This window comes from Osmerus mordax, chromosome 18 (genome assembly GCF_038355195.1).
Source record: "Osmerus mordax isolate fOsmMor3 chromosome 18, fOsmMor3.pri, whole genome shotgun sequence".
Classification (NCBI taxonomy): Eukaryota; Metazoa; Chordata; class Actinopteri; order Osmeriformes; family Osmeridae; genus Osmerus; species Osmerus mordax.
The window spans coordinates 4,783,544-4,803,971 of record NC_090067.1 but is presented as its reverse complement, the minus strand read 5'-3'; the positions used below and the strand labels follow the sequence as shown (position 1 = coordinate 4,803,971).

General features: G+C 42.7%; 5 protein-coding genes across 5 annotated transcripts; 2 read left to right on the top strand and 3 right to left on the bottom strand.

The window, feature by feature from the left end:
• Positions 1-3,117: 3,117 nt before the first annotated feature.
• Positions 3,118-8,598, bottom strand: tdp2b (tyrosyl-DNA phosphodiesterase 2b). Its single transcript, XM_067256041.1, has 7 exons — positions 8,428-8,598; positions 8,157-8,278; positions 7,803-7,988; positions 7,489-7,580; positions 7,249-7,367; positions 4,350-4,520; positions 3,118-3,825 (listed from the first exon to the last, which is right to left on the bottom strand). The coding sequence occupies exons 1-7, from the start codon at positions 8,575-8,577 to the stop codon at positions 3,532-3,534; spliced, it is 1,134 nt and encodes a 377-aa protein (XP_067112142.1). The 5' UTR covers positions 8,578-8,598; the 3' UTR covers positions 3,118-3,531.
• Positions 8,599-8,882: 284 nt separating this feature from the next.
• Positions 8,883-9,859, top strand: acot13 (acyl-CoA thioesterase 13). Its single transcript, XM_067255412.1, has 3 exons — positions 8,883-9,018; positions 9,225-9,409; positions 9,557-9,859. The coding sequence occupies exons 1-3, from the start codon at positions 8,935-8,937 to the stop codon at positions 9,714-9,716; spliced, it is 429 nt and encodes a 142-aa protein (XP_067111513.1). The 5' UTR covers positions 8,883-8,934; the 3' UTR covers positions 9,717-9,859.
• Positions 9,860-10,546: 687 nt separating this feature from the next.
• c18h6orf62 (chromosome 18 C6orf62 homolog) lies at positions 10,547-13,218 on the bottom strand. The gene is made up of 5 exons (XM_067255411.1): positions 12,944-13,218; positions 12,479-12,655; positions 12,187-12,312; positions 11,823-11,957; positions 10,547-11,238 (listed from the first exon to the last, which is right to left on the bottom strand). Exons 1-5 carry the CDS (start codon positions 13,070-13,072, stop codon positions 11,113-11,115), a joined length of 693 nt encoding a protein of 230 aa, XP_067111512.1. The 5' UTR covers positions 13,073-13,218; the 3' UTR covers positions 10,547-11,112.
• Positions 13,219-14,615: 1,397 nt separating this feature from the next.
• On the top strand, positions 14,616-18,029 carry gmnn (geminin DNA replication inhibitor). Its single transcript, XM_067255413.1, has 7 exons — positions 14,616-14,698; positions 15,123-15,193; positions 16,177-16,278; positions 16,502-16,646; positions 16,923-17,005; positions 17,299-17,409; positions 17,590-18,029. Exons 2-7 carry the CDS (start codon positions 15,140-15,142, stop codon positions 17,743-17,745), a joined length of 651 nt encoding a protein of 216 aa, XP_067111514.1. The 5' UTR covers positions 14,616-14,698; positions 15,123-15,139; the 3' UTR covers positions 17,746-18,029.
• A 57-nt stretch (positions 18,030-18,086) lies between these two features.
• LOC136962470 (armadillo-like helical domain-containing protein 2) lies at positions 18,087-19,379 on the bottom strand. The gene is made up of 3 exons (XM_067256255.1): positions 19,181-19,379; positions 18,617-18,798; positions 18,087-18,341 (listed from the first exon to the last, which is right to left on the bottom strand). Exons 1-3 carry the CDS (start codon positions 19,377-19,379, stop codon positions 18,087-18,089), a joined length of 636 nt encoding a protein of 211 aa, XP_067112356.1.
• Positions 19,380-20,428: the final 1,049 nt, after the last annotated feature.

Sequence of the window (20,428 nt, the reverse complement as noted above, 5' to 3'; positions counted from 1 at the left end):
GTTTTTTGTTTAATTCAAAAATACGTTTCATTTATCTATTGCAACTGGCTTCAAAGTTCGATGTAATCTTTTGCAACCTTACCTTGTGCTGATTCACTGGTCAGTGATTTACAGAGGTCAAGTGATATTATGTAACGAGTCATCTTGTCTCTCAAACATTGTTTACGGAGTGTCAACCATAGAAACAGGTGATTTTACGGTTATCTGTAGGGAACATTTTGACCAGCTGCGATCCCTTAAACAGATATAAAGCCTCATAACAGCTCACTCAGGTCAGCAATGTCACGCTGGTTATCAGGAACACACCTCAGCCTACATACAATTGTCAAATTAATTACGTCCATATAACAGGGGCTTGAGATGACTCAATATATTGTTGCGAGTCAATATAGGCCTACAGTATGGCTCTTTCCTTGGGAGACGCTGTGCTGGATTACCGCTGGCTCGTAGCGACGGTGCGCACGAGGACAGTCCTCTAGTCGTTCTCACACTGCAGCTCTTCTTCTAACGCGGGCTTCCGGCGCTGCTTGTCGGAGCGATTTCTGACTGGGGTGCTGATGGATGCGGTTGTGGTGGGATGGAGCAGCAGAGCAACACAGGCAACACTTAGGCATGCCCTTGCCTTGTCTTTGACAGCTATCTAAGGGGGTAATTCAGCATTGGGGGAAGGGTAGGCTCGGTGGCTTGTTATGGTGGCACACCAGGGGGTATGTTTCCGAACATTTTTGTGGCAGACAGAATAGCTTCAATTGGGGGCCTGAGAATGGCTGTGTGTCTCTTCACGCCAGACAAACTAATAAATACACACAAGTGCTGCTTGGACTTGAACAACTGCAGACAAACAGGGTAAATATCCAGTCCCCTCCCAATCATAAGGACAGCAGCCGGGGTAAAGGTGAGCCTTGATGCTAATCCTAGGTAATATCTGTCTCATTCCTTCACATGGTTTGGGTGCAGAGTTCCAATTGGCAGGCTGGCCCTCTTCTACTGCCCCTTTTGTGCCAACAACATTACCCACACTGCACTATTTGGAATGAAAGGGCTCACATCGACAAGGACACTGACTTGCATGATGCCATTAAGAAAAACGGTTATGTTGCACTGGTGGCAATGACTGAGCATGACACTAAAATACATGTTTTGCTTTCTTGAGCCAGGGATCGAGGGCATCTCTCTGAAACAGCTGGCAAAGACAAACATGAGGGAAAGTAAGGTAATCTTCAAAACACATCTGTGGCAGCCTGAACGTATTCAGTATCGTGGCTGTAAAAGGTTGATAGGTCCTGACAGAAGGCTTTTACTCAAGTGTGCTGGATACAGTCACGTGACTGTCCTCCTGCCTCAGACAGCTGTTGCCTCCATCTGTATCTTCCAGAGACCTGGCGAGCCATCCGTCCCCTCTGCCTCAGTAGTGGCTGGATGGCAATGCAAAGGAGAAAGGTATACCATACACCTGAAACCTTTTATTTTGAATGTGTTATTGCATAATTCTCTAAGGGTTCTGGCAAGGTTATTTTGTCCTTACAGAAGCCATTTTTCTTTTATTCTAAACATAATTGTTTGTGCAACACATACATCATACACATACAAATCTCCAACTTCTTTTTCGAAGGAAATTCCAATACATGTTATGTCCAAACCTAAGCTTCGCTAAACCTTATTTTACTAAGATTGTCCATCTCTAACCTTCTGCTGCTTGGGTTTAAAGAAATGCTTACGACCTTCTTCAATCTTGGCATCAAAGTGACTTCCTCTGTTAATCATCATTCTGGAGAAGAGGTGCATGTCTGAAAGGGGACAGGGGCTTGTTATGATGTCTGCTCTGGGGCAGTCACAACCATGTCCTCCCCTGCAGGTCAGCTTGTCTCTGAGGAATGGGCGTTAAAGCCGACTGTCTTGCACTCAGTGGCCCTCCCAAATGTCTCAGAGCACTGAGGGGGACACCAAAAGGACAACACGGGGAGAGGTTTCTTGACAAGCTGGCCGGGGATAGGACCCGAAATGTCAGCTTACTGGGGGGTCACTTCATGGAATTTATTATATAATATTAATATTATCCTTTTTGTGTTTTGGGGTGTGTGTTCATGTGATGCTGGTGCGTGTGTGTGTGTTAGAGAAATTGACTTGGTGCTGACATTGTCGTGCATTAACTGCTATTTCCAGTCACACCTAATCCCATAGACCTGCTAAATCCTAGAGCTTCTAAAGCAAATACAATATAACTTCTGAATATAGAAACACCAGGCAAAGTTTAACCTACAACATACTGTGTCTAATTTGGACGAGAGCAAAATTGATTCCTATACATCATATTCTGTGATTTAATCATATTCATGTCTGAAAGAAATCTTTTCATAGAATATATGAACTTCAAAATCCTGAAAAAATGTTGTATGAACATCAAGCATCAAATATCCATAAGGGCTACGAAGTCAAGTACAGTATAAAACATTTTAATACTTAAAAAAAGCTATGAATCTGAATGAAGCTATGAGCTATAAATATGACATTGCATTTGTATTCAGCATTTACTAATCTTTTATGTTTGAGGACAACCGCTACTTCACTTGCCGTAAAGCTTACAATTGCTGTGGTTTTGCGACGTTGACCTTGCAAAGAAACAAAACGCTGGCGTCTGCTGATTGTAGTGCATGTCCTGTAGTACTATAAATTACAGTGGCTTTGTCAAATACTATTTAAAGATCAATGTGACACTATCACCTTTCCATACAAATACGAGCACCCATCCTGTTTATTTACCTATACTGCACTCTAGTGGTCTGATGTTGTAAATGAATTGCACTACATGGCTTCAACATGCTGGTTGTTGTACTGTCTTTAATTGAGAACAGACCAGCCCATATGCCCCAAGGTGGCTCAACTATGTTCATTTTAACCCACACCTAAAGGGGTAAGTAGGCTACGATTATGCCAATTATGCTCCAGGTTATGTGGATTTGAAGGTGTAGAATCTGTGGATTTGAATCTGAAATGTGCGTAGATCTATTTGTTGGAAACAAAAATGGGCCAACACACCCTGCTGTTCCATCTGCCTTACTATAACAAATTAAGTCAGTAGCTTACATCATTCGAAAAATGACTAAATAAATTGGATTCATATTTATTGAAATTCTCTCAATATAAAAACTTCACATTCGATGCTACATTCATTCATTAAACATATTGAAATTATCGGTGATATACCAAATATTTAAAGTTTCCGCAATCTGTCCACAGCAGAGCACATACTTACACTTAAGCCTTTTGCCAGTTTATGAAATGTTTAGCCTTAAATGAGGGATCAAGGAAGCAATTGTCTTAAATGGATGTCATTATACTTTACAATCACCTCCTGGGTCTGCCTGAAGGTTACTTCTAAAAGGCACTTTCATGGGAAATAACAGAACAAAAGTACTGTGCCATAGGATATCACAAATACCACCTTGGAAGGCACATGCCTTTGGATATTAAAACAAAGCTATCGTCTTCAAACCCTGTCACAACACAGGGGGGAGGGGCGAACCCTGGTTCTCAGGACGGGCCGACAGTGAAACTACAGTAGATGCCCCAGTGGTCACTGGTGTAGCGGCCGCAGTCCAGCTTCTCCTGGCCCAGAAGGTCCATGTGGTCCGGAGCCAGCAGGGGGGTGCGGGAGCCCTCCTTGGCCGGACGCAGGTAGACGCGGTCAAAGCGGCAGCGGCTGACGTAGGGCACGCTCTTGTTGCTGTTGGCTTTGGTGTCCCAGGTGTAGCGGCAGTGCTCCTGCTTGCCCAGGCGCTCCCACACGTCACACACGCCTGCGGGCAGGCCGCCCACTTTCGCCACCTGGGACAGAAATGGCCGAGCAGGAAGTGAGCCGGCATACGGCCTGTGTGAACAAGTGTTGTCGGAGGGGGGTACCACACATCAATCATCATCAATACCACACTGCTGTGGTACACTGCTGTGGTATTGATGAGTGCCCAATAGAGTGGTTCCTCTTCTCCTGTGTGGGGCTGCATAACAAGCCTAAGGGGAAGTTGTTCTGCCCCGGGCAGGGGGAGGGCCATGGACAAGGCCTTGGAGAGAGCTAAAAATGTACCCACAATAGGTAGCTACTTTGACTGGCTCTGTGGACAATCGGTTGTCATGTCAGTTCTATGTTTGTTATCATTTGATTCTACGGAAACACCTGTTCGGAATCCTGTTCATTGGCCAAATACAGTAATACTGTTGCAGCTAGCTCAATCCTGTGCAGGTTAACCTTCGTTAGCTACTGCACCAGGTAAGCTAAATCAAGCCCAACTAGAACAATTTCAAGATATTAAGATGGTTTAGTCCCTTTAAGTCTGAAAGGAGTGTTTACGTACCTCCGTGTCTCTTAGGTTAGTGTCCCCTCCGAACAGGGCGGTGACGTGACCAGGGGCTTCTTTCATCCTCATCAGCACCACCTTCAGCTGTTTCATACGCTCCTCTGATTGGCCTTTACAGCTCTCAAAGTGTGACGTCATCAAGCAAAGCTCCTGCCCCATAAACCGAACCTGTCCCAGGCAAGGGATCGTGACATAGTTTCATGAGAAGGGGACTCATCCATGTACGGAATTGTTTCAACTAGTGTGTAAACTAGGAGAGAAGCTCTTTGCTCTCTCTACTCCCCACCACACACAACAAAAAAACACTCAGTTTCGCATCAAGTTCTCAAGTGACTCCATTGGGAGCACATGCACGCACACACAGCCATGTGCCTGCCAGTATCTTTCACCGTGTGAGACTGTAGTTTCTCTACCTCAATCTCACTGTCTATTTCTTTAAAGAATACATCCCTTTGTTACAGTACTATCAAAGTCTCCCTAGTAGAAACTAGAGCCCGACCGATAAAGGATTTTTAAGGCCGATACCGATACAAATACTTGGTGATTTAAAAATCCGATATCGGCCGATATAAATATTTTAAAAATCCAGAAATGCGTAACAAAACAAACTGATTTCCCTAAAAGTAGTTATTTGTATTTACATTTAGTCACTTTTAGCAGAAGTTCTTATCCAGAGCGACTAAGTACAGGGACATTCCCCGAGGCAAGTAGGGTTAAGTGCCTTCCCAAGGACACAACGTCATTTGACATGGCCAGAAATCGAACCAGCAACCTTCTGATTAATAGCCCGATCCCCTAACTGCTCAGCCATCTGACTCCTGTTATTATTTCCTCACTAAAATAATATGTTAATGCAGTTTCTGATAAATAAAATGTATAAAAATACAAACTTAAGATATGAAACTTAAAGTTTCATATTTCTTTCTTAGTTTCTTTAAAAAAAACATTAATATTCATTTATCGTCCATCATAAATGCCGATACCGATAGTTTGGAAAATGCCCAATATCGGCCGATAATATCGGCCCGCCGATATATCGGTCGGGCTCTAGTTAGCAGGGGGTGCATTTCATGGCAAGAAGGAATACAACAAGCCTGCCATGAAATGCACCCCCTGTATTATTTGTTCTGTATATCCCCTGTATATAGTAATGTTCAGGCATGTGACCCGTTCCTAGTCAGAGTGAGCAGGGGGTGCATTTCATGGCAAGAAGGAATACAACAAGCCTGCCATGAAATGCACCCCCTGTATTATCTGTTCTGTATATCCCAGCATCAAATGATTCTTAATGTACACTGAGGGGACTAGTATGAGTAAACACAGTAAGTTTCAGGCAAGTGACACTTTCCTAGTCAGATTCAGCAGGGGGTGCATTTCATGGCAAGAAGGAATACAACAAGCCTGCCATGAAATGCACCCCTCTATTGTCTGTTCTGTATATCCCAGCATCAAATGATTCTTACCGTACACTGCGGGGACTAGTATGAGTAACCACAGTCATTTTCAGGCATGTGACCCTTTTCTAGTCAGAGTTAGCAGGGGGTGCATTAAGCCTACCATGAAATGCACCCCCTGTATTATCTGTTCTGTATATCCCAGTATCAAATGATTTTTACTGTACACTGAAGGGACTAGTATGAGTAACCACCGTAAGTTTCAGGCAAGTGACACTTTCCTAGTCAGAGTTAGCAGGGGGTGCATTTCATGGGAAGAATTAATACAACAAGCCTGCCATGAAATGCACCCCCTCTATTGTCTGTTCTGTAAATCCCAGCATCAAATGATTCTTACTGTACACTGAGGGGACTAGTATGAGTAACCACAGTCATTTTCAGGCATGTGACCCTTTTCTAGTCAGAGTTAGCAGGGGGTGCATTAAGCCTGCCATGAAATGCACCCCCTCTATTGTCTGTTCTGGATATCCCAGCATCAAATGATTCTTACTGTACACTGAGGGGACTAGTATGAGTAACCACAGTAATTTTCAGGCATGTGACACTTTCCTAGTCAGAGTTAGCAGGGGGTGCATTTCATGTGAAGAATAAATACAACAAGCCTGCCATGAAATGCACCCCCTCTATTGTCTGTTCTGTATATCCCAGCATCAAATGATTTTTACTGTACACTGAGGGGACTAGTATGAGTAACCACAGTAAGTTTCAGGTAAGTGACACTTTCCTAGTCAGAGTTATCAGGGGGTGCATTTCATGGCAAGAATTAATACAACAAGCCTGCCATGAAATGCACCCCCTCTATTGTCTGTTCTGTAAATCCCAGCATCAAATGATTCTTACTGTACACTGAGGGGACTAGTATGAGTAACCACAGTAAGTTTCAGGTAAGTGACACTTTCCTAGTCAGAGTTAGCAGTAGAGCCCGACCGATAAAGGATTTTTAAGGCCGATACCAATACAAATATTTTTTAATCCGGAATGTCGGATTAAAAATCCGATATTCCGATATCATTAATAGGCCAATTCCCTAACTGCTCAGCCATCTGACTCCTGTTATTATTTCCTCACTAAAATAATATGTTAATGCAGTTTCTGATAAATAAAATGTATAAAAATAACAACTTAAGATATGAAACTTAACATTTTTAAATAATAATTAAAAAAAAAAACATTAATATTCATTTATCCGCCATTATAAATGCCGATACCGATAGTTTGAAAATGCCCAATATTGGACGATAATATCGGCCCGCCGATATATCGGTCGGGCTCTAGTAGAAACAGTTAATTGTTCAAATAGATATACAAGCTTGACTTCTCGAATCAGTCACCCTCAGGTTCAAAGTCACACAAAACCAACAATCTGTCACATAAACACACACTAAGAATAATCTATTTCTGTTTGACTATTCCATATAGTCCTCACTCTGGCAGTGACCAACCTGAGCGATAAGGAGATTTCTCATCATCTGGCTGCTTGGGTAACCGACAATCTCACTCTTCAGGAGCTTGACTGTTGACTTCTTTAGCATCAGACCAGTGAAGTATCCTTCTTCACCTCCTAGAATTCAGTATACAAATAGATGGGGTTATTACGGTCTATATGTTTTGCTTTGTTACAGGCATACAAGGGGGTCTTCTAAATAAAGATAATTGTTGTCCTTACGTTTTCCTTGTCTTACCTTCAATAATTGTGTAGCTGACAGCCCGTTTCTTCAAGTACTGAACATATGGTGGAATAAGCTCCTGTAGCAACACCACGTCAGGTGTATATCTGTGGAAAAGAAGAAGAGAAAGTCATTCTGGAATAGTCCGAAGTCAAATCAACGTTTTTATCACTGTCAAAGGTGGGATTCTAAAACTCAATCTACTCAGACATGAGCACCCAGTCAACATAGATGTTATGCCAAACACTAATGTATTTTGTTCTAGCAGATACATTTAGTGGATCCAAGCTGGACATGATCAGTAATGTGCAACCAACGGTGTCACTTACAGGGCCAGGTATGAGCACAAGCCTCTGGCTCGATCGCCCAAGTTATCCGTGTCGAGTCCATCTACGTTCCAGGTGATCAGGGACAGTTTGCCGTCTAGCCCCGGGTCCCTGGGGGATTTGGGTTCAACTTTAGCTGCTGTTGACTTACTGCTGGAAGAGGCAGGTTCCTCTTCGGTCAAGTCAATGCTGCACGATTTAAGAGGCAAGGTTGTCATGGTAGGCCTATGTTACAAGGAGATGCTGGGTGCATGCGTTTTAAAACGCATAAGTTTGCTTGTCATAGCATAACAAGCTGCAATACTGCCCCCATGCAATATGAATGTTATACAATAAATTATTGAATCCAATGCTTACCAGTCTGCTTTGGTGTTGTCAACCTTCTGTCTCTTTACTTTGGGGCTGCTGTCCAATTCTGGGGAATCCGCCACTTCAAAAACAGCCTCCATGTCAGCCTCAAAAAACGAGTTCAATGCTCTCTGAAAGGCAATGCAAGAAGCAGTTTGGCAAGCTTTAGGGTATTGCTTTATTATTCGTCTTTACTGAAAAATACTGTAGGCTATTTGATGACAACAACAATGTCAACAAGCTTGCTAGAGATCTGACGAGGTAGCTACAGTAGATGTACCTCCATTTCCCATTCATTTTCAGCAAGATAACACTGAGCCACAGCGCTATCTGAGCCTGTGATTGAAGCAAACTCCTCACATAGACCTGTTCTGGTTTCTTCCACCGAAGTTTCCACCGACGGTTTGACTGACTCGGTTACAGAGCTCATCTTTATCACTAAATTCGTAGTTCACTTAGACACAGCAAAGTATCATTGGTAAAGAATGGTTTTCGCTTGAAGTGTACCTGCCAAAACAGTCCGTTAAAACAACAGGTGGAACGAAGGTTGGAAGACTCTATAAAAACGTCTTTACATTATTATTTACTTGGTGTTACACTTTATGTCCTTTGGTGAATAAAAATTGAATTTTTTGAAAGAAAGACAAATAAACAGCCCTACGGTGTGACGAAATAAAGTCAAGTGGAACCATATTGAACGTACGCGGAACGAACACACAACAGAACAGCGTTTGCCAAAAGGAAATCAACTTACTGAACTTGACATTGAACACTTTCGGCACTAACAATGGTTTCCCTATCTTTGAACTCGTTAAAACAAATTATGAGGGCTATGGTTGATAGTCCTGGGTTTGATAGAGTGTTAAGTAAGGTACGTTCCCTTCACTATTTAGCGACATAATGTGTGGATAGATGTTGATACTGCACACTGACTGCAGCTTGCTAGCTCAGTCAGTAAAGAGCTGTGGTACTTTTTTGCTGGTTTACATCTGACTGGGCAGTACACCATTTCACATGAATCAAAAGGCTTTTCCGAATGTCATGCACACTTCAACTAGCATTGTTTTTCACGCATAGGTGGACATTGTGTCAGCTACTCCGGGCAAGGTGGTTTGCGAGATGAAGGTAGAAGAGGAGCATACAAACCGAGGAGGGACTCTTCACGGGGGGCTGACAGCCACGCTGGTCGACGTCATCTCCACCACCGCAATCATGTACACAGAACGTGGAGCGCCGGGAGTTAGCGTTGACATGAACATAACGTAAGTTGAACATGTTAACTACGAAAGTATTTTGTCTACACAGAGTGTATGGGGGTTCTATTATATTCGACCCATATTTCCTGCTGTATGTTACCATGCATTGCAAAGCAGTGTTGAGGATAACAAAAAGCAACAACATTTTGACAGGTACATGAATGCTGCCAGGGTTGGCGAGGATGTGCTAATCACCGCCCAAGTGCTGAAGCAGGGCAGGACCTTGGCATTTGCTACTGTGGACCTCACAAACAAGTCCACAGGGAAACTTATTGCACAAGGCAGACACACAAAACACCTTGGCAGTGCCTAGTTTACCTCCTCATTATGTCAGTAAATCACCATATCATATAGTTCTGTAATAAAGCATGTACAGTGAGACAAATCTTATGTGCCTGAAAACTGTAAATACTTGTATACACAATAAATGGACAACACAGAGTTGCTTTAAATGTTTTGCACTGTATTGGTACATGTTCAGCAGTGTTGATGTAAGAGATTGAGAACACAATGAGGAATAAACCCAAGACATGACCCACCTTAACCCTTCAATCGAACATGTTTAATCAAAAAAGCAAAATTAAATGTGCTGACCTGTGACTCATACACCCTGCAAGGCAGGTTTGCACACACCCATTGACATTTGCACTGCAACAATTAGTTCTTATTTTAGAATGTTTTCTGGCTTTCTAATTATGGAATATAACAATCCAAAAACCCATTAATTATCTCAACAACCTTTGTTCCATTGTTAGGTACATTAGCTTTAGGTATTAGTTCCTCTGTAATCAATTTCCCCATAAACCCACACCCAGAAAAAAAACTAAAAACAATTGAACCCATCTGATTTCAGTAGCTTGAATGTTTACTACATGAATGACTTGTGGTAACAACCTTCAGAATCTAAACCAACATCTCAACCACTAGGTCTGCATCACACCTTAGACGAAACTGTGCCATCAAGTCATTCATAAATCTTACCAAAGCTCTGCATGGTTTGTCTCATAGGAAAGCAATGACACCCAAAATAAACATTCTAAAATGTCCAGCAAAAACAAAGGCGGTTAAAGCGAAAGGAAGCGATACCTACACCAAATGATTCTTGACAAATATTTTTCATCTTGTTTATCTCTGCTACACAGGAGTTTTGACGCCTATGCTCATCTGTCCTCAAGACTTTTCAGATTGCACAAACTGTAAATTTCCAACCCATTTCCCCTCCTTTAAACATTACAGTGATGCTTTGACAATCCTGTATGACAACATGGACAAGAGTGTCCACCATAGGAGCAGTGACGACCTGTGTTGTTTGTTCCTGTTTTGATGCAACATAAAGAGTTCCTTCGGTGACTGGTTTTGTTTACAGCACAGCTCCAAGAGAACAACCAACCACTCAAATCAATGTTCGTGCAGGTTCAGATAAACCAAAAACAGATGAATGGATGAGGGGGAGGAAAAAAGGAGAAACTAATCCCAGAAGGAATTGGTACAAGGAGGTGGTTTGGGTTGGGTACACCAAACAAACGGGATGGAAAAATCAGCATCGGGAGGATGGAAACTAGTGGTAAAACAACCAAAAGAGAGATCCAAGCACAAGTTCAATTCTATTAAATGGAAGAATGGAGATGAGATCAACTTGCTTCAGTAGCTTGGGGGTGGGGGGAGGTTAGCAAGGGAGTCTTCCCTGTGTGGCTGGGTGAAGGAGCCCCCTAGTCTGGCATGTACGGACGCAGGTGGTCCTCTATGTTTCCCACCCCCCAGCAGGTCAGCTGGTCCTGGGGCAAGTACAGGCAGAGGCTGCACAACTTGAAAACTGTGGCCTTGGTTTTTGGAGTCTGGGTGGTGAAGGCGAGAGGAAAGACGGAGAGAAAACACAGAAAGTAAGTCATTAATATTGACGTGGAAACTGTAGCAGTAAGGCCAAGATATTTCCTTGACACAAACTTTCGACAGAATTGTCGAAAGTGGTCTTTTCACTGATTACTGTTTTTGCACAAGCTCATTTGTATGATGGTGCACTCTACAGCCGCTACTGGAAACATTTCTGGCAAGCCAATAAAATCAGCTCTGATACACGTTCTTAAGTTTTCCAATGGCTAGGCCAAACCTTACTGTCAAACGCCACACAGTTAAGGTCATTAAAATTTTAATAACCTCTTTAAAAAAGGACTAGAAAGTAAATCTTGACTTTGGATTGAACATGTTTGAATGTCAGAATGCCTTTTAAAAGCTCTTACCTAACAAGCCACTAGAGAACAGCAGGGTAGTTAATGTCAAGCCCTGACTGACCAACTGACAAGTCAAGGCTGCATTGCCCTTGCAATCAGAATCCTAAGCTCGTCAAACGCAATGACCAGACAGCCTGGGTGACCCTTTGCACACGGATACTGGCCTCATACTTCTGTATGGAGGGACTGACCTGTAAGTGCTGTCGATCCATGAAGAGGAACACAGACTGCGCCGGGTTGTTCATCACCATCCCAGCCTTGTCCTTGCGTCCCGCGGCGTGCAACAGCTGCTTCTCGTAGTCTCCGTGATGAAATTCAAACTTGGCCTGTGGGGTCAGGACAACAGGGTCCAGAGACTATGACTGGGCAATTCCTTCGGTCGCGTTCTTCACTGCGGCGCCGAGGCCCTTCCGTACCTTTCTATAAACTGATTGTTTATTGGTGCACATAGGCCTGGCTGGCTAGACCAAGCCGAGCGATTTGAGAGGCACCAGGCTCTGTGCCAGATGACACAGAGGATAAGCAGGTGAAAGCAGCCGAGCGTAGGCATCCTACCTGAACAGGCCTGTAGGGCTCGTCATCCGCCCCCTTCCATCTGGAGAAGAGGAGGCAGACAATCTTCTCTATATCATTGCGCGGCCAAAGGATGAAGTCCATCTCCTGAGTGCAACCAATGACATCCTGGGACAAAATACAAGCAAGGTGTAAGTACGTATTGACCGTACAACCAAGAGCTGACTTCACCATCAAAGACGGATGCAGACAGACGGATGGTGGAAAGGATTTGGATATGGCTGAAACTGGAAGCATGTCTTTTACGTGGCTTGAACGCTCATGGCTGACTTACCCTACGCATCGACTGGTATCGCGGAGCGTGCAACTGCACAACATCTTTTTGCAGGAGCTCTATGGAGCTCTCCAGGGAGTAGCTGGACTCCTGCACACCTCTGAGGATGTTCTCTTCATAGTTGTTGGTCATCACCGGAACCACTTCGGCTACCTCGAAAAGTGCAGACTTCTTTTTCTGGCAAAGCAGAGGGTAAATGATTGTTAATGAAATGTAAAAAATAAAAAAGCACAACATTCTAGGAACATAAAAAACATTGTTTAACTAAAAAGTCTTGATTTGTTTCTCTCGCCTTTTAATTTAAATGTTTTAGAGAAGGTCTTTGGTTCCTTTACTCTGACCTTCTCAGATCCTGACTGGGAATGAGTCAAGGAAAGACTTTGGAAATGCAGTCAATGGTCATTCAATGGCCCTGTGCATTTCATAGACTAGTAGTAGACGGTACTTTATCCTTCTAGGACTAACCTTCTCTTTGAACACGAAGGCTATGTAGATCTTGAAGTCAAACTGGTCTGCCAAAGATTCCCTTTTCTTCCGAAGCTGAGCACGGAGTCGATTCCTAGTATGATTTCTTCGGGAGATTGAGTCCCCCATGGTTAGATTTTGATGGTAGTGGTCTTTTTCCAGAATATTTGACTATAATTTTCTGTTTTGTCTATTTAATTTAGAGCGATATAGCTAGCTACTTTGTGGAAACAATAGCCTATATCCAATTTAATGCAAGCTCATCAAAATACCCACTAACTACCAACTGAAAAAATAAACAAATGAAAAATCAATCTAAGTCATTTCTATTTTTTTGAAAGGGAATATGCGCAGGAGGGGGTGTTTGATCTGTTACTGACTACATTTCTCATCAAGTTCCTTAAAAGATCATGTTGTTAACGCATGAAGGCCAAATGAACTTTAAGTTAACAAGTCACTGGCCACCGGGCTGCAGAGAAGTTTTAACTGAAAACAACAAATTACATTTAGTTGCACCTTTCCTTTTTTACTGACAGCAACAAAAATGATAACTACTATCAAAACCCATATCGACACTAAAACTTTTCCTTGCTAGTGAAATAGAATACACAAACTAGCAAGCTGACAAATCCTCTATTGGGTTCCTCTCAAAGTGTCGTCCATGTCTGGCTGTTTGTGTTTATTTCTCTGAAGAGAACGCGTTATGAACGTGTTACTGAATGGTTGGGGGTACAGACAACCATGGCAGGTAAATGTAGATGCCAGGAGACGTTGGCACCGGATAACAACATTGAAGTCTACACAGTAGCTTGACATTTCGGGTTTTTACTGCCATTCAATTGGCCCTTGGCCTAGGCTGCCATTGTCGATACTCATGATGACGGCGTATTTAGCTGACTAGCCAAGTTGAGCTAGCTAGCTAGTCTAGACATACACTTTCAACACTAACTAGTTAGTGACCCAGCTGGCTAGCTACATTGTATCTTCAAACTACTTGGCGTGACTGAGGCCTATGCAGGTCTGGCTAGCTAGCGAACAGTCATGTTTCGTTTACATTTTCTGCCTTGTTCAATATGGCTTGGTATGCGATGTCGACAGACTTGCACGGATGACTGGCTAACTGTTGTTGCTCGACGTCAGCATTTTAGAAGATATTTTCATTCTTTGTCATTTTTTCTGACAATCTCGTCGAGAAAATCAGATATATTTCCAACAACTGAATAACAAATTGTCAAAATCTGTTTCACGAGCTGAAGTTTCGAGGTATGATCTGCGGCTCGTTCGTGCTTCTTTTCTTCAGTCGTCACAACCACCAACCCTGCATGCCATGTCAAGATAAATTGACAAACCAACTGAAATCCTCCGTTCTTTCAGTCGACACACGGCGTGGTTTGTCTCCCGGCGGACCCATATTTAACGATGTTTTGTCAAATGTTTTGTTCGGTTCCTCGGGAGTGTTCAGCGCAGGGTAATAATGGCTCGACTTGTCGTTGAACAACCTACCCAAAATGGCCGAACAGCGTCACACAACTACAAATATACGACAGCGTAGATGAGACACGTGATCGAGAATAACAACAAACATCCTCGTGAGAAAAAAACTACAATCACGTGATCTGACGCCATTATTTAAGTCGCTAGCGCGGGCATCTGAAGAAAAGAGGAAGTTCTCTTGGCACGTACTCATAAGACTGAGCGAAAAGCGAGCCGTTGGACACAAATTTTACGTGTTGTACTGTACAGATCGAGTCCAAGGTATGTCGTTTGCTACTTACCTCGCACAACCTCATGTAACGTAGGTGCACTTTGTGGTGACTAGCCAATCACTTTACAACTAAAGGCATAATAACTGTTAATTTAGCTGCCTAGTAGTAGTAGCTACAGAACTACATTATCTTAAATGTCTTTATAACGTTACTAGTAGCATGATTGCTGTACATACGGCGTAGGTTGTTTGCGAGTTTGAATGTTAGTAAATTATGGGATTGAAATGTGTAGCCAGTTTGTTAACGTAGTAAGGCTACCATGAAGAGCATGTGCCTGCACTACTGTGGGCAATCGGCGTTTTGCTTTTGGCGCTTTTTCCGTGGTACAGTAAAGTGTGTCGCACCTGAGTGGGTGGGATTCTATTGTTACTCTGGAGTAAGTATTGTAACAATTCTGTTTTAACTTTCTTTAGGTAAATTCAACAAGAAAATGAATACCAGCCGGACCTTCAAACACGTAGAGAACTCTTCTGAGAACATTAAGGTATATTGTTCGGGTATTTTTGGGTTCGGATATTTTTGGGTTCGGATAAATGTGTACCACTCGAGCTTTAAACGTTGTTCAGTACTGGGTCACTACTTGTATTTGCAACCAGTGATTGTGTATATTTCGGGTTGATGGCTAGCCCTCTGACTGCCACGCAAAATAACATTGAGAATGAGTTATTAGTAAACTGGCTTTATCACTTAGTATACCATGGTTCTTGTCAATAATATTAAAATGGGGCTACAATCAGTTGGCTTTTAATATACGACCAGTAACATCTTTAAATGCCATTCAGCAGCCTCTTTAGTTTTTTCCCGAGTTTGCTTTGATCGTATTACTGTAAAGTAAACATGGAGTTAAATATTAAGTGAGGTTAGCCTTACATTTATTGACATTCAATATTCACAAACTAGCAGCTCCTTATCAGGCCTGGAACTCACAGATGTCTTAAAGTAATTCAACACACACAGCCCCCTTAGGCACTGAAACTGCAGCCTGGAACGTCACCAAACAATGTCACAACATTGTCGAGTCGGTGAAAACATTAACTTGTTTAAAAACTCGCACTGAGTCGTGGGTGACCACTTTCCCACGGTCATTATTTGTTTAAGAATGCACACGGTAAGATAATACCTGGTGGAAAAAGGTCCAATGACAGCCCGTGGGAATCTGCAGCCAAGCCATTATGCTTTGGAAGGTTAGACCAGCCCCTTTCCCACGGCTATGGGCCAGTCAGACATAAAGTTGGTCATGCACGTACTTACTTACTCACTTATTTCCCCCTTCTCTGAAATAAAAGTGTAACGATGTATCAGGAGAATGGCGCCTAACCCAAGGTGACTAGAGTCTTACCTCATGGGTCGAGGGGGGGACGGGGGACGGGGACATCCATTTGGTGAATTTTCCTTTATTAGTAAGGGATTGTTGTAATGCAAGGGACACAAGTTATTAATTCCAAGTTTGGGGCTTTTTCCTTTTAGAATTTTTTTGCAGCATCCGACCAGGGAATGGGACCCCCCAGGAAAAGCCTGCAGGTTCTCCAGCCCTCTGCTGTCAACATGAATGTGGGCAGGATAAAACTGGTATGTAGTGGGGCCAAGACTCTGGTCATGTGTGGCTTCATCTCCCTGGCTTGATCATTCAGTGAGCCCCCTGCCAACAGCACACAACTTGTGATAAAAACCAGGCAGCCACTAGATCTGAACAAATGAAGCGTTTTAACTTTGCAGTGTCAAATGAGGTTGATCTCTCGTGTAAGACTAGATGTCTACATTAGATTGAATCTGGTGGGTGGTCATTTCTCAGGCAGGGAAGGCTGTGCCCAAAAGGAAACAGTGGAACCCAGAACAGGTGAAGGGTTCCAAGAGGTCCAAGGCTGAAGTCAAGTCCACACAGACGGAAAACCTCCCAGATGACCTCTCCACAGAGGCATATGAACTCATGGTCAAAGGTAGGTTGTCTTTTTAGTTCACGAGCTAGCACATACGATTGTTTTGGTGGCTGGCTCTTTTTGAAATGGGTGTTTTTGATTTGATCTCAGAGCAACAGAGCCTTTTACATCTGTGCTCATCCTATATCTGCTATAAATTCATTTGGTCCCACATCGGAACTGCATTGGTCAGTGTTACCTGGGTAACTCCTGATGGATACAGTAGTCATCAGTCTTTGGGGGGGGGGGGGGTACACCAACCCCATCTGTGGTTGAATGACTTTCTCCCTCCTTCAGAAACCCCTCCTTCAAGCTATTGGAAAGAAGTGGCTGAGGAACGTAGGAAGGCTCTGTACAACGTTCTCCAGGAAAACGAGAAGGTGAGTTAATGGCTCATCGCGGGGAGACTAATGTTTAGCCACCCATGTAGCCCTATCCCACGCTCCCAGTGACCGCTGGAGTCTAGCCAAGTACTTTTTGATTGAGAACAATGAGTTTGCTCGGTTCAGGTTTCAGGTAAGAACTAGCTATCGCCATTAATCTGTAGTGGAATGTTTACCTTTTTGTCAGTCCTTTCAAGGCGGTGTTGAAGATCAGCTTTGCCCTCAGATTGCAATAGACCGAGCCTCCATATTACCCTGCTCTTATTGACTTTGACTTGTGTCCTGAACAGTTGCACAAAGAGATTGAGGCCAAAGATGAGCAGATCGCCCATCTGAGGAGTGAGAACGAGGAGCTGCAGGAGCTGGCTCAGCATGTCCAGCACATGGCCGACATGATCGAGGTAGGTCCTCCAAACCCTCCCACTCACCCCAAGAGGTGGAATTTGACACCAATATGTTTGTGGTCGTGATGGGGGGAGGGGGGTGGAACAGATTCCAGAAGGCTGTTGTGGAGGACATGCCTGTAAATGTTTTTTATTTTTATATATATATATATATTTTTTTTTTTTTTGTCCTTTCAGAGGTTAACGGGTAAGAGCCCAGAAAGTCTTGAGGACCTGAGGGAGATCGCTTTGGATGTTGATGAGTTGGAAGAGCTTGAGGAATCAGATGATGACTGCACACCCAGTGAGGAGGAGGAGGAAGTACAGAATAAAGATCAAGCTGAAGCCAATTGAACAAGTTAATTTGTCCCAAGTGGAGGTCGGACTGAGTTGGAATATGCCCTTGCTGCTCAATGGTTCTTTTTACAGTATTCTGACAGGAAAGACTGTTCACAATTAATTCACTGTAAATTATTGGTGCGTTATTCACTGAAACCATTTGATTCTGGGGCTTTGATAGGGGAAGGCTGGTTTTGTTTTTAAGATGTTTTTTGTTTTTTTCTGGTGTTAAACACTCATTTGTGCAGTTTTATTGCATCATTGTTTTATGTAGATTGTTTGAAATAAACACTTTATTTAAAGATGCATTTCTTTTAACATTTGAAGGTGTTCTCTGGGAGCCACCTTTTTGTATCTCAACTGCTTTTGTTTTCTGGGATCTTGATCATTAGTGCTGGCCAGAACCCGAGAATGCAAAGCAGTTCCTGGGCATGGTTCTTGGGCCAACCAAACCAGTCTTCTCCCTCCAGGACCTCAAGGCTCCCCCTGAGGCTCTGTGAGCTCATGAGTTTGCGGATGGCTGGGACGTTGTTGTAGCACAGGGTGTTGAGGAGGTAGCAGCTCCACAGTTTGGCTCTGGTGGACAGGGGACTAGCTGGTTCCATCAGCTCCTGGGTCATGGACAATGGAAACATCAAGTTATTGTTAACTGACATTTCGATGAGTTACGGGATGTTTCTGTTTTTAGATTTCAAGATTGGCTACTTAGTCCTCTTCATTACATAAAACATTCCGATTTTGTGCTATAACCTTAATCTCAAACACATTGGATGTTTTTTGTTGTTGCTTTGATTCAGTTAAGGAGTTTATTCAAGGACTCCCTGGTTAACTCCAACAAGGAGGGGCAGGCATGCAATATCCCTAATGTATTCAATAACGTAATTACCGGCAAGAGGTGGTACAGGCCAAGGATGCAGGCTTGGTGCTGGTTGCTCAGATGCATGTAACACATTCCTGTCAGGCTCTCTAGTACCCTGATCCTTTGATCATCTGATATGTCTGGAGATCGCAGGAAGTCAACAATGGTGGGCATGTACTCTGCAACGCACATCGCAACTCCATAGCTACCTGGGAAATGACACATTCTTTTTATTTTTTTGGACATTTTTTTCTTAATTTGGACCCTTTGAGGAACACTGCACGTCTACATAAACAACTCCCTCTTTCCCCTCACTGTTCAGCTATTGGCTACATTGATAGAGGGTGTATAGAGTGCTTCAAGCCATCAAATATCACATAATCCTGGATTGGGGGGAGAAAGGGAGCCAGAGTTGGTACAATAATTGTGAGCCTCACTGGCTACTTTAGTTTCCTTGTCAGTGTTGTATTTTGGAATTGTACACTAAAATAGATATGATAGTCTTATTGTATAAAAAAACGTACAATAGATGTTAATATTGTATGTGTTATGTTTTTAGTATGTTGGAATGTGAACAGCACAGTAGCCTACCGGTATATGCCAGTAATCCAATGTCGTGGATTCCCTGCACTCTTATATCCAGTGGCAGTGCCGTGTTCTGAATAGCCTGACCTGCTATTTGAATTTTCTTCTTGTGATGGTTCTGATATCCTTCGTTGGACTCCTCAACTTGAGGAAACAGGTAATGTTTGATGTAGCTGTTGTAAAACAACAAAACACGCTGATACATGGCTGCTGTCACCTTTGTGGGGGAAAAGTACAGTCATGTGTTTACTTTTGAATACGACATGGAATACAAATAGACATAGAATACGTGCTGTGGTGGAATGTTTGACATGACATTCCAACTGTCCGGACAGAACTGGCTTTTGGTTCAGGCGACTGTATTCAGATTCCATTTGTGAATTGTGCATACCATTAAGGTAAATTAATTTGTGAAGCAATTGAAGTAAACTTGCTATTTGTCTGCAATGAACTATACCATCTGTTTTAGCACTTTTGTACTGTTTTTCGCTGTATAGTATAGCCCATGTTGCTGCTTCAACCCAACATTATTGAAAAATAACAAATTATGAATAAAAGACCAAATAGGTTTTCGTAATTCTGCAAAAATAAACTTTATTGCAACTTTCAATGAGCAAAGGAAATACTGTGAACCAATATGAAGTGTTTAGCTAATGCAATCAGTACTAAAGCCAACAAAGGGTAGCAAGTTCAACCCCAAGTTTCCGATTTCTATTCATTAAGCAAACAGCTGCTTTTATGAGTAAGATATAAGTACATGTACATATCTGGGCACAAACACGTACACATTTGATAACTTGGAATTGAGTAGAAGCAACATATTGCCAAACACTCCTAACACTGGTCTATAGACTGTGTCTATAGATACAAGCAAGTAGCTCATACACATGTTAGATGAGTCTTTAAAACAAATGTACCAAAATACTGCAGTGCTATTCACATCATGGGGAAAGCTGAGGCATAATTATGCAAGAAAAGTATGTGTTCAATGCCAAACTGTTCTAGAAACATTTCTACAAGCCTTCTTCCGTTTGAGCAATAACTTTCAGACATTTACAGCTCATACAAACAAATAGGAAAAAGAAAACGTCACAAAAATATTACCACTTTTGTGTTATGGCTTTTAGACAGTGTGCAATTCGAGACCCATTATTAGTTAGAAGATTCTGATAGTCTTTTTTTATATGTTGTGCTTAAAAGGTATTTGTTTGTGGCCAACTTCCAGACATGTTCCAGAATACATTCCTCTAAATA

Excerpts from the sequence above, each read along its gene's own strand:
- tdp2b (XM_067256041.1), bottom strand. The coding sequence starts at position 8,577 with ATGAGCTCTGTAACCGAGTCAGTCAAACCGTCGGTGGAAACTTCGGTG. Across the intron at positions 7,989-8,156 it reads GACAACACCAAAGCAGACTG|CATTGACTTGACCGAAGAGG; the intron begins GTAAGCATTGGA and ends TAAATCGTGCAG. Across the intron at positions 7,368-7,488 it reads CAGCTACACAATTATTGAAG|GAGGTGAAGAAGGATACTTC; the intron begins GTAAGACAAGGA and ends ACTGAATTCTAG.
- acot13 (XM_067255412.1), top strand. The coding sequence starts at position 8,935 with ATGGTTTCCCTATCTTTGAACTCGTTAAAACAAATTATGAGGGCTATG. Across the intron at positions 9,019-9,224 it reads TTGATAGAGTGTTAAGTAAG|GTGGACATTGTGTCAGCTAC; the intron begins GTACGTTCCCTT and ends TTTCACGCATAG. Across the intron at positions 9,410-9,556 it reads AGCGTTGACATGAACATAAC|GTACATGAATGCTGCCAGGG; the intron begins GTAAGTTGAACA and ends ACATTTTGACAG.
- c18h6orf62 (XM_067255411.1), bottom strand. The coding sequence starts at position 13,072 with ATGGGGGACTCAATCTCCCGAAGAAATCATACTAGGAATCGACTCCGT. Across the intron at positions 12,656-12,943 it reads CCTTCGTGTTCAAAGAGAAG|AAAAAGAAGTCTGCACTTTT; the intron begins GTTAGTCCTAGA and ends CTGCTTTGCCAG. Across the intron at positions 12,313-12,478 it reads GATACCAGTCGATGCGTAGG|GATGTCATTGGTTGCACTCA; the intron begins GTAAGTCAGCCA and ends ATTTTGTCCCAG.
- gmnn (XM_067255413.1), top strand. The coding sequence starts at position 15,140 with ATGAATACCAGCCGGACCTTCAAACACGTAGAGAACTCTTCTGAGAAC. Across the intron at positions 16,279-16,501 it reads ATGTGGGCAGGATAAAACTG|GCAGGGAAGGCTGTGCCCAA; the intron begins GTATGTAGTGGG and ends GTCATTTCTCAG. Across the intron at positions 16,647-16,922 it reads ATATGAACTCATGGTCAAAG|AAACCCCTCCTTCAAGCTAT; the intron begins GTAGGTTGTCTT and ends TCCCTCCTTCAG.
- LOC136962470 (XM_067256255.1), bottom strand. The coding sequence starts at position 19,379 with ATGTATCAGCGTGTTTTGTTGTTTTACAACAGCTACATCAAACATTAC. Across the intron at positions 18,799-19,180 it reads TGGATTACTGGCATATACCG|GTAGCTATGGAGTTGCGATG; the intron begins GTAGGCTACTGT and ends GTCATTTCCCAG. Across the intron at positions 18,342-18,616 it reads GCCTGTACCACCTCTTGCCG|GAGCTGATGGAACCAGCTAG; the intron begins GTAATTACGTTA and ends TCCATGACCCAG.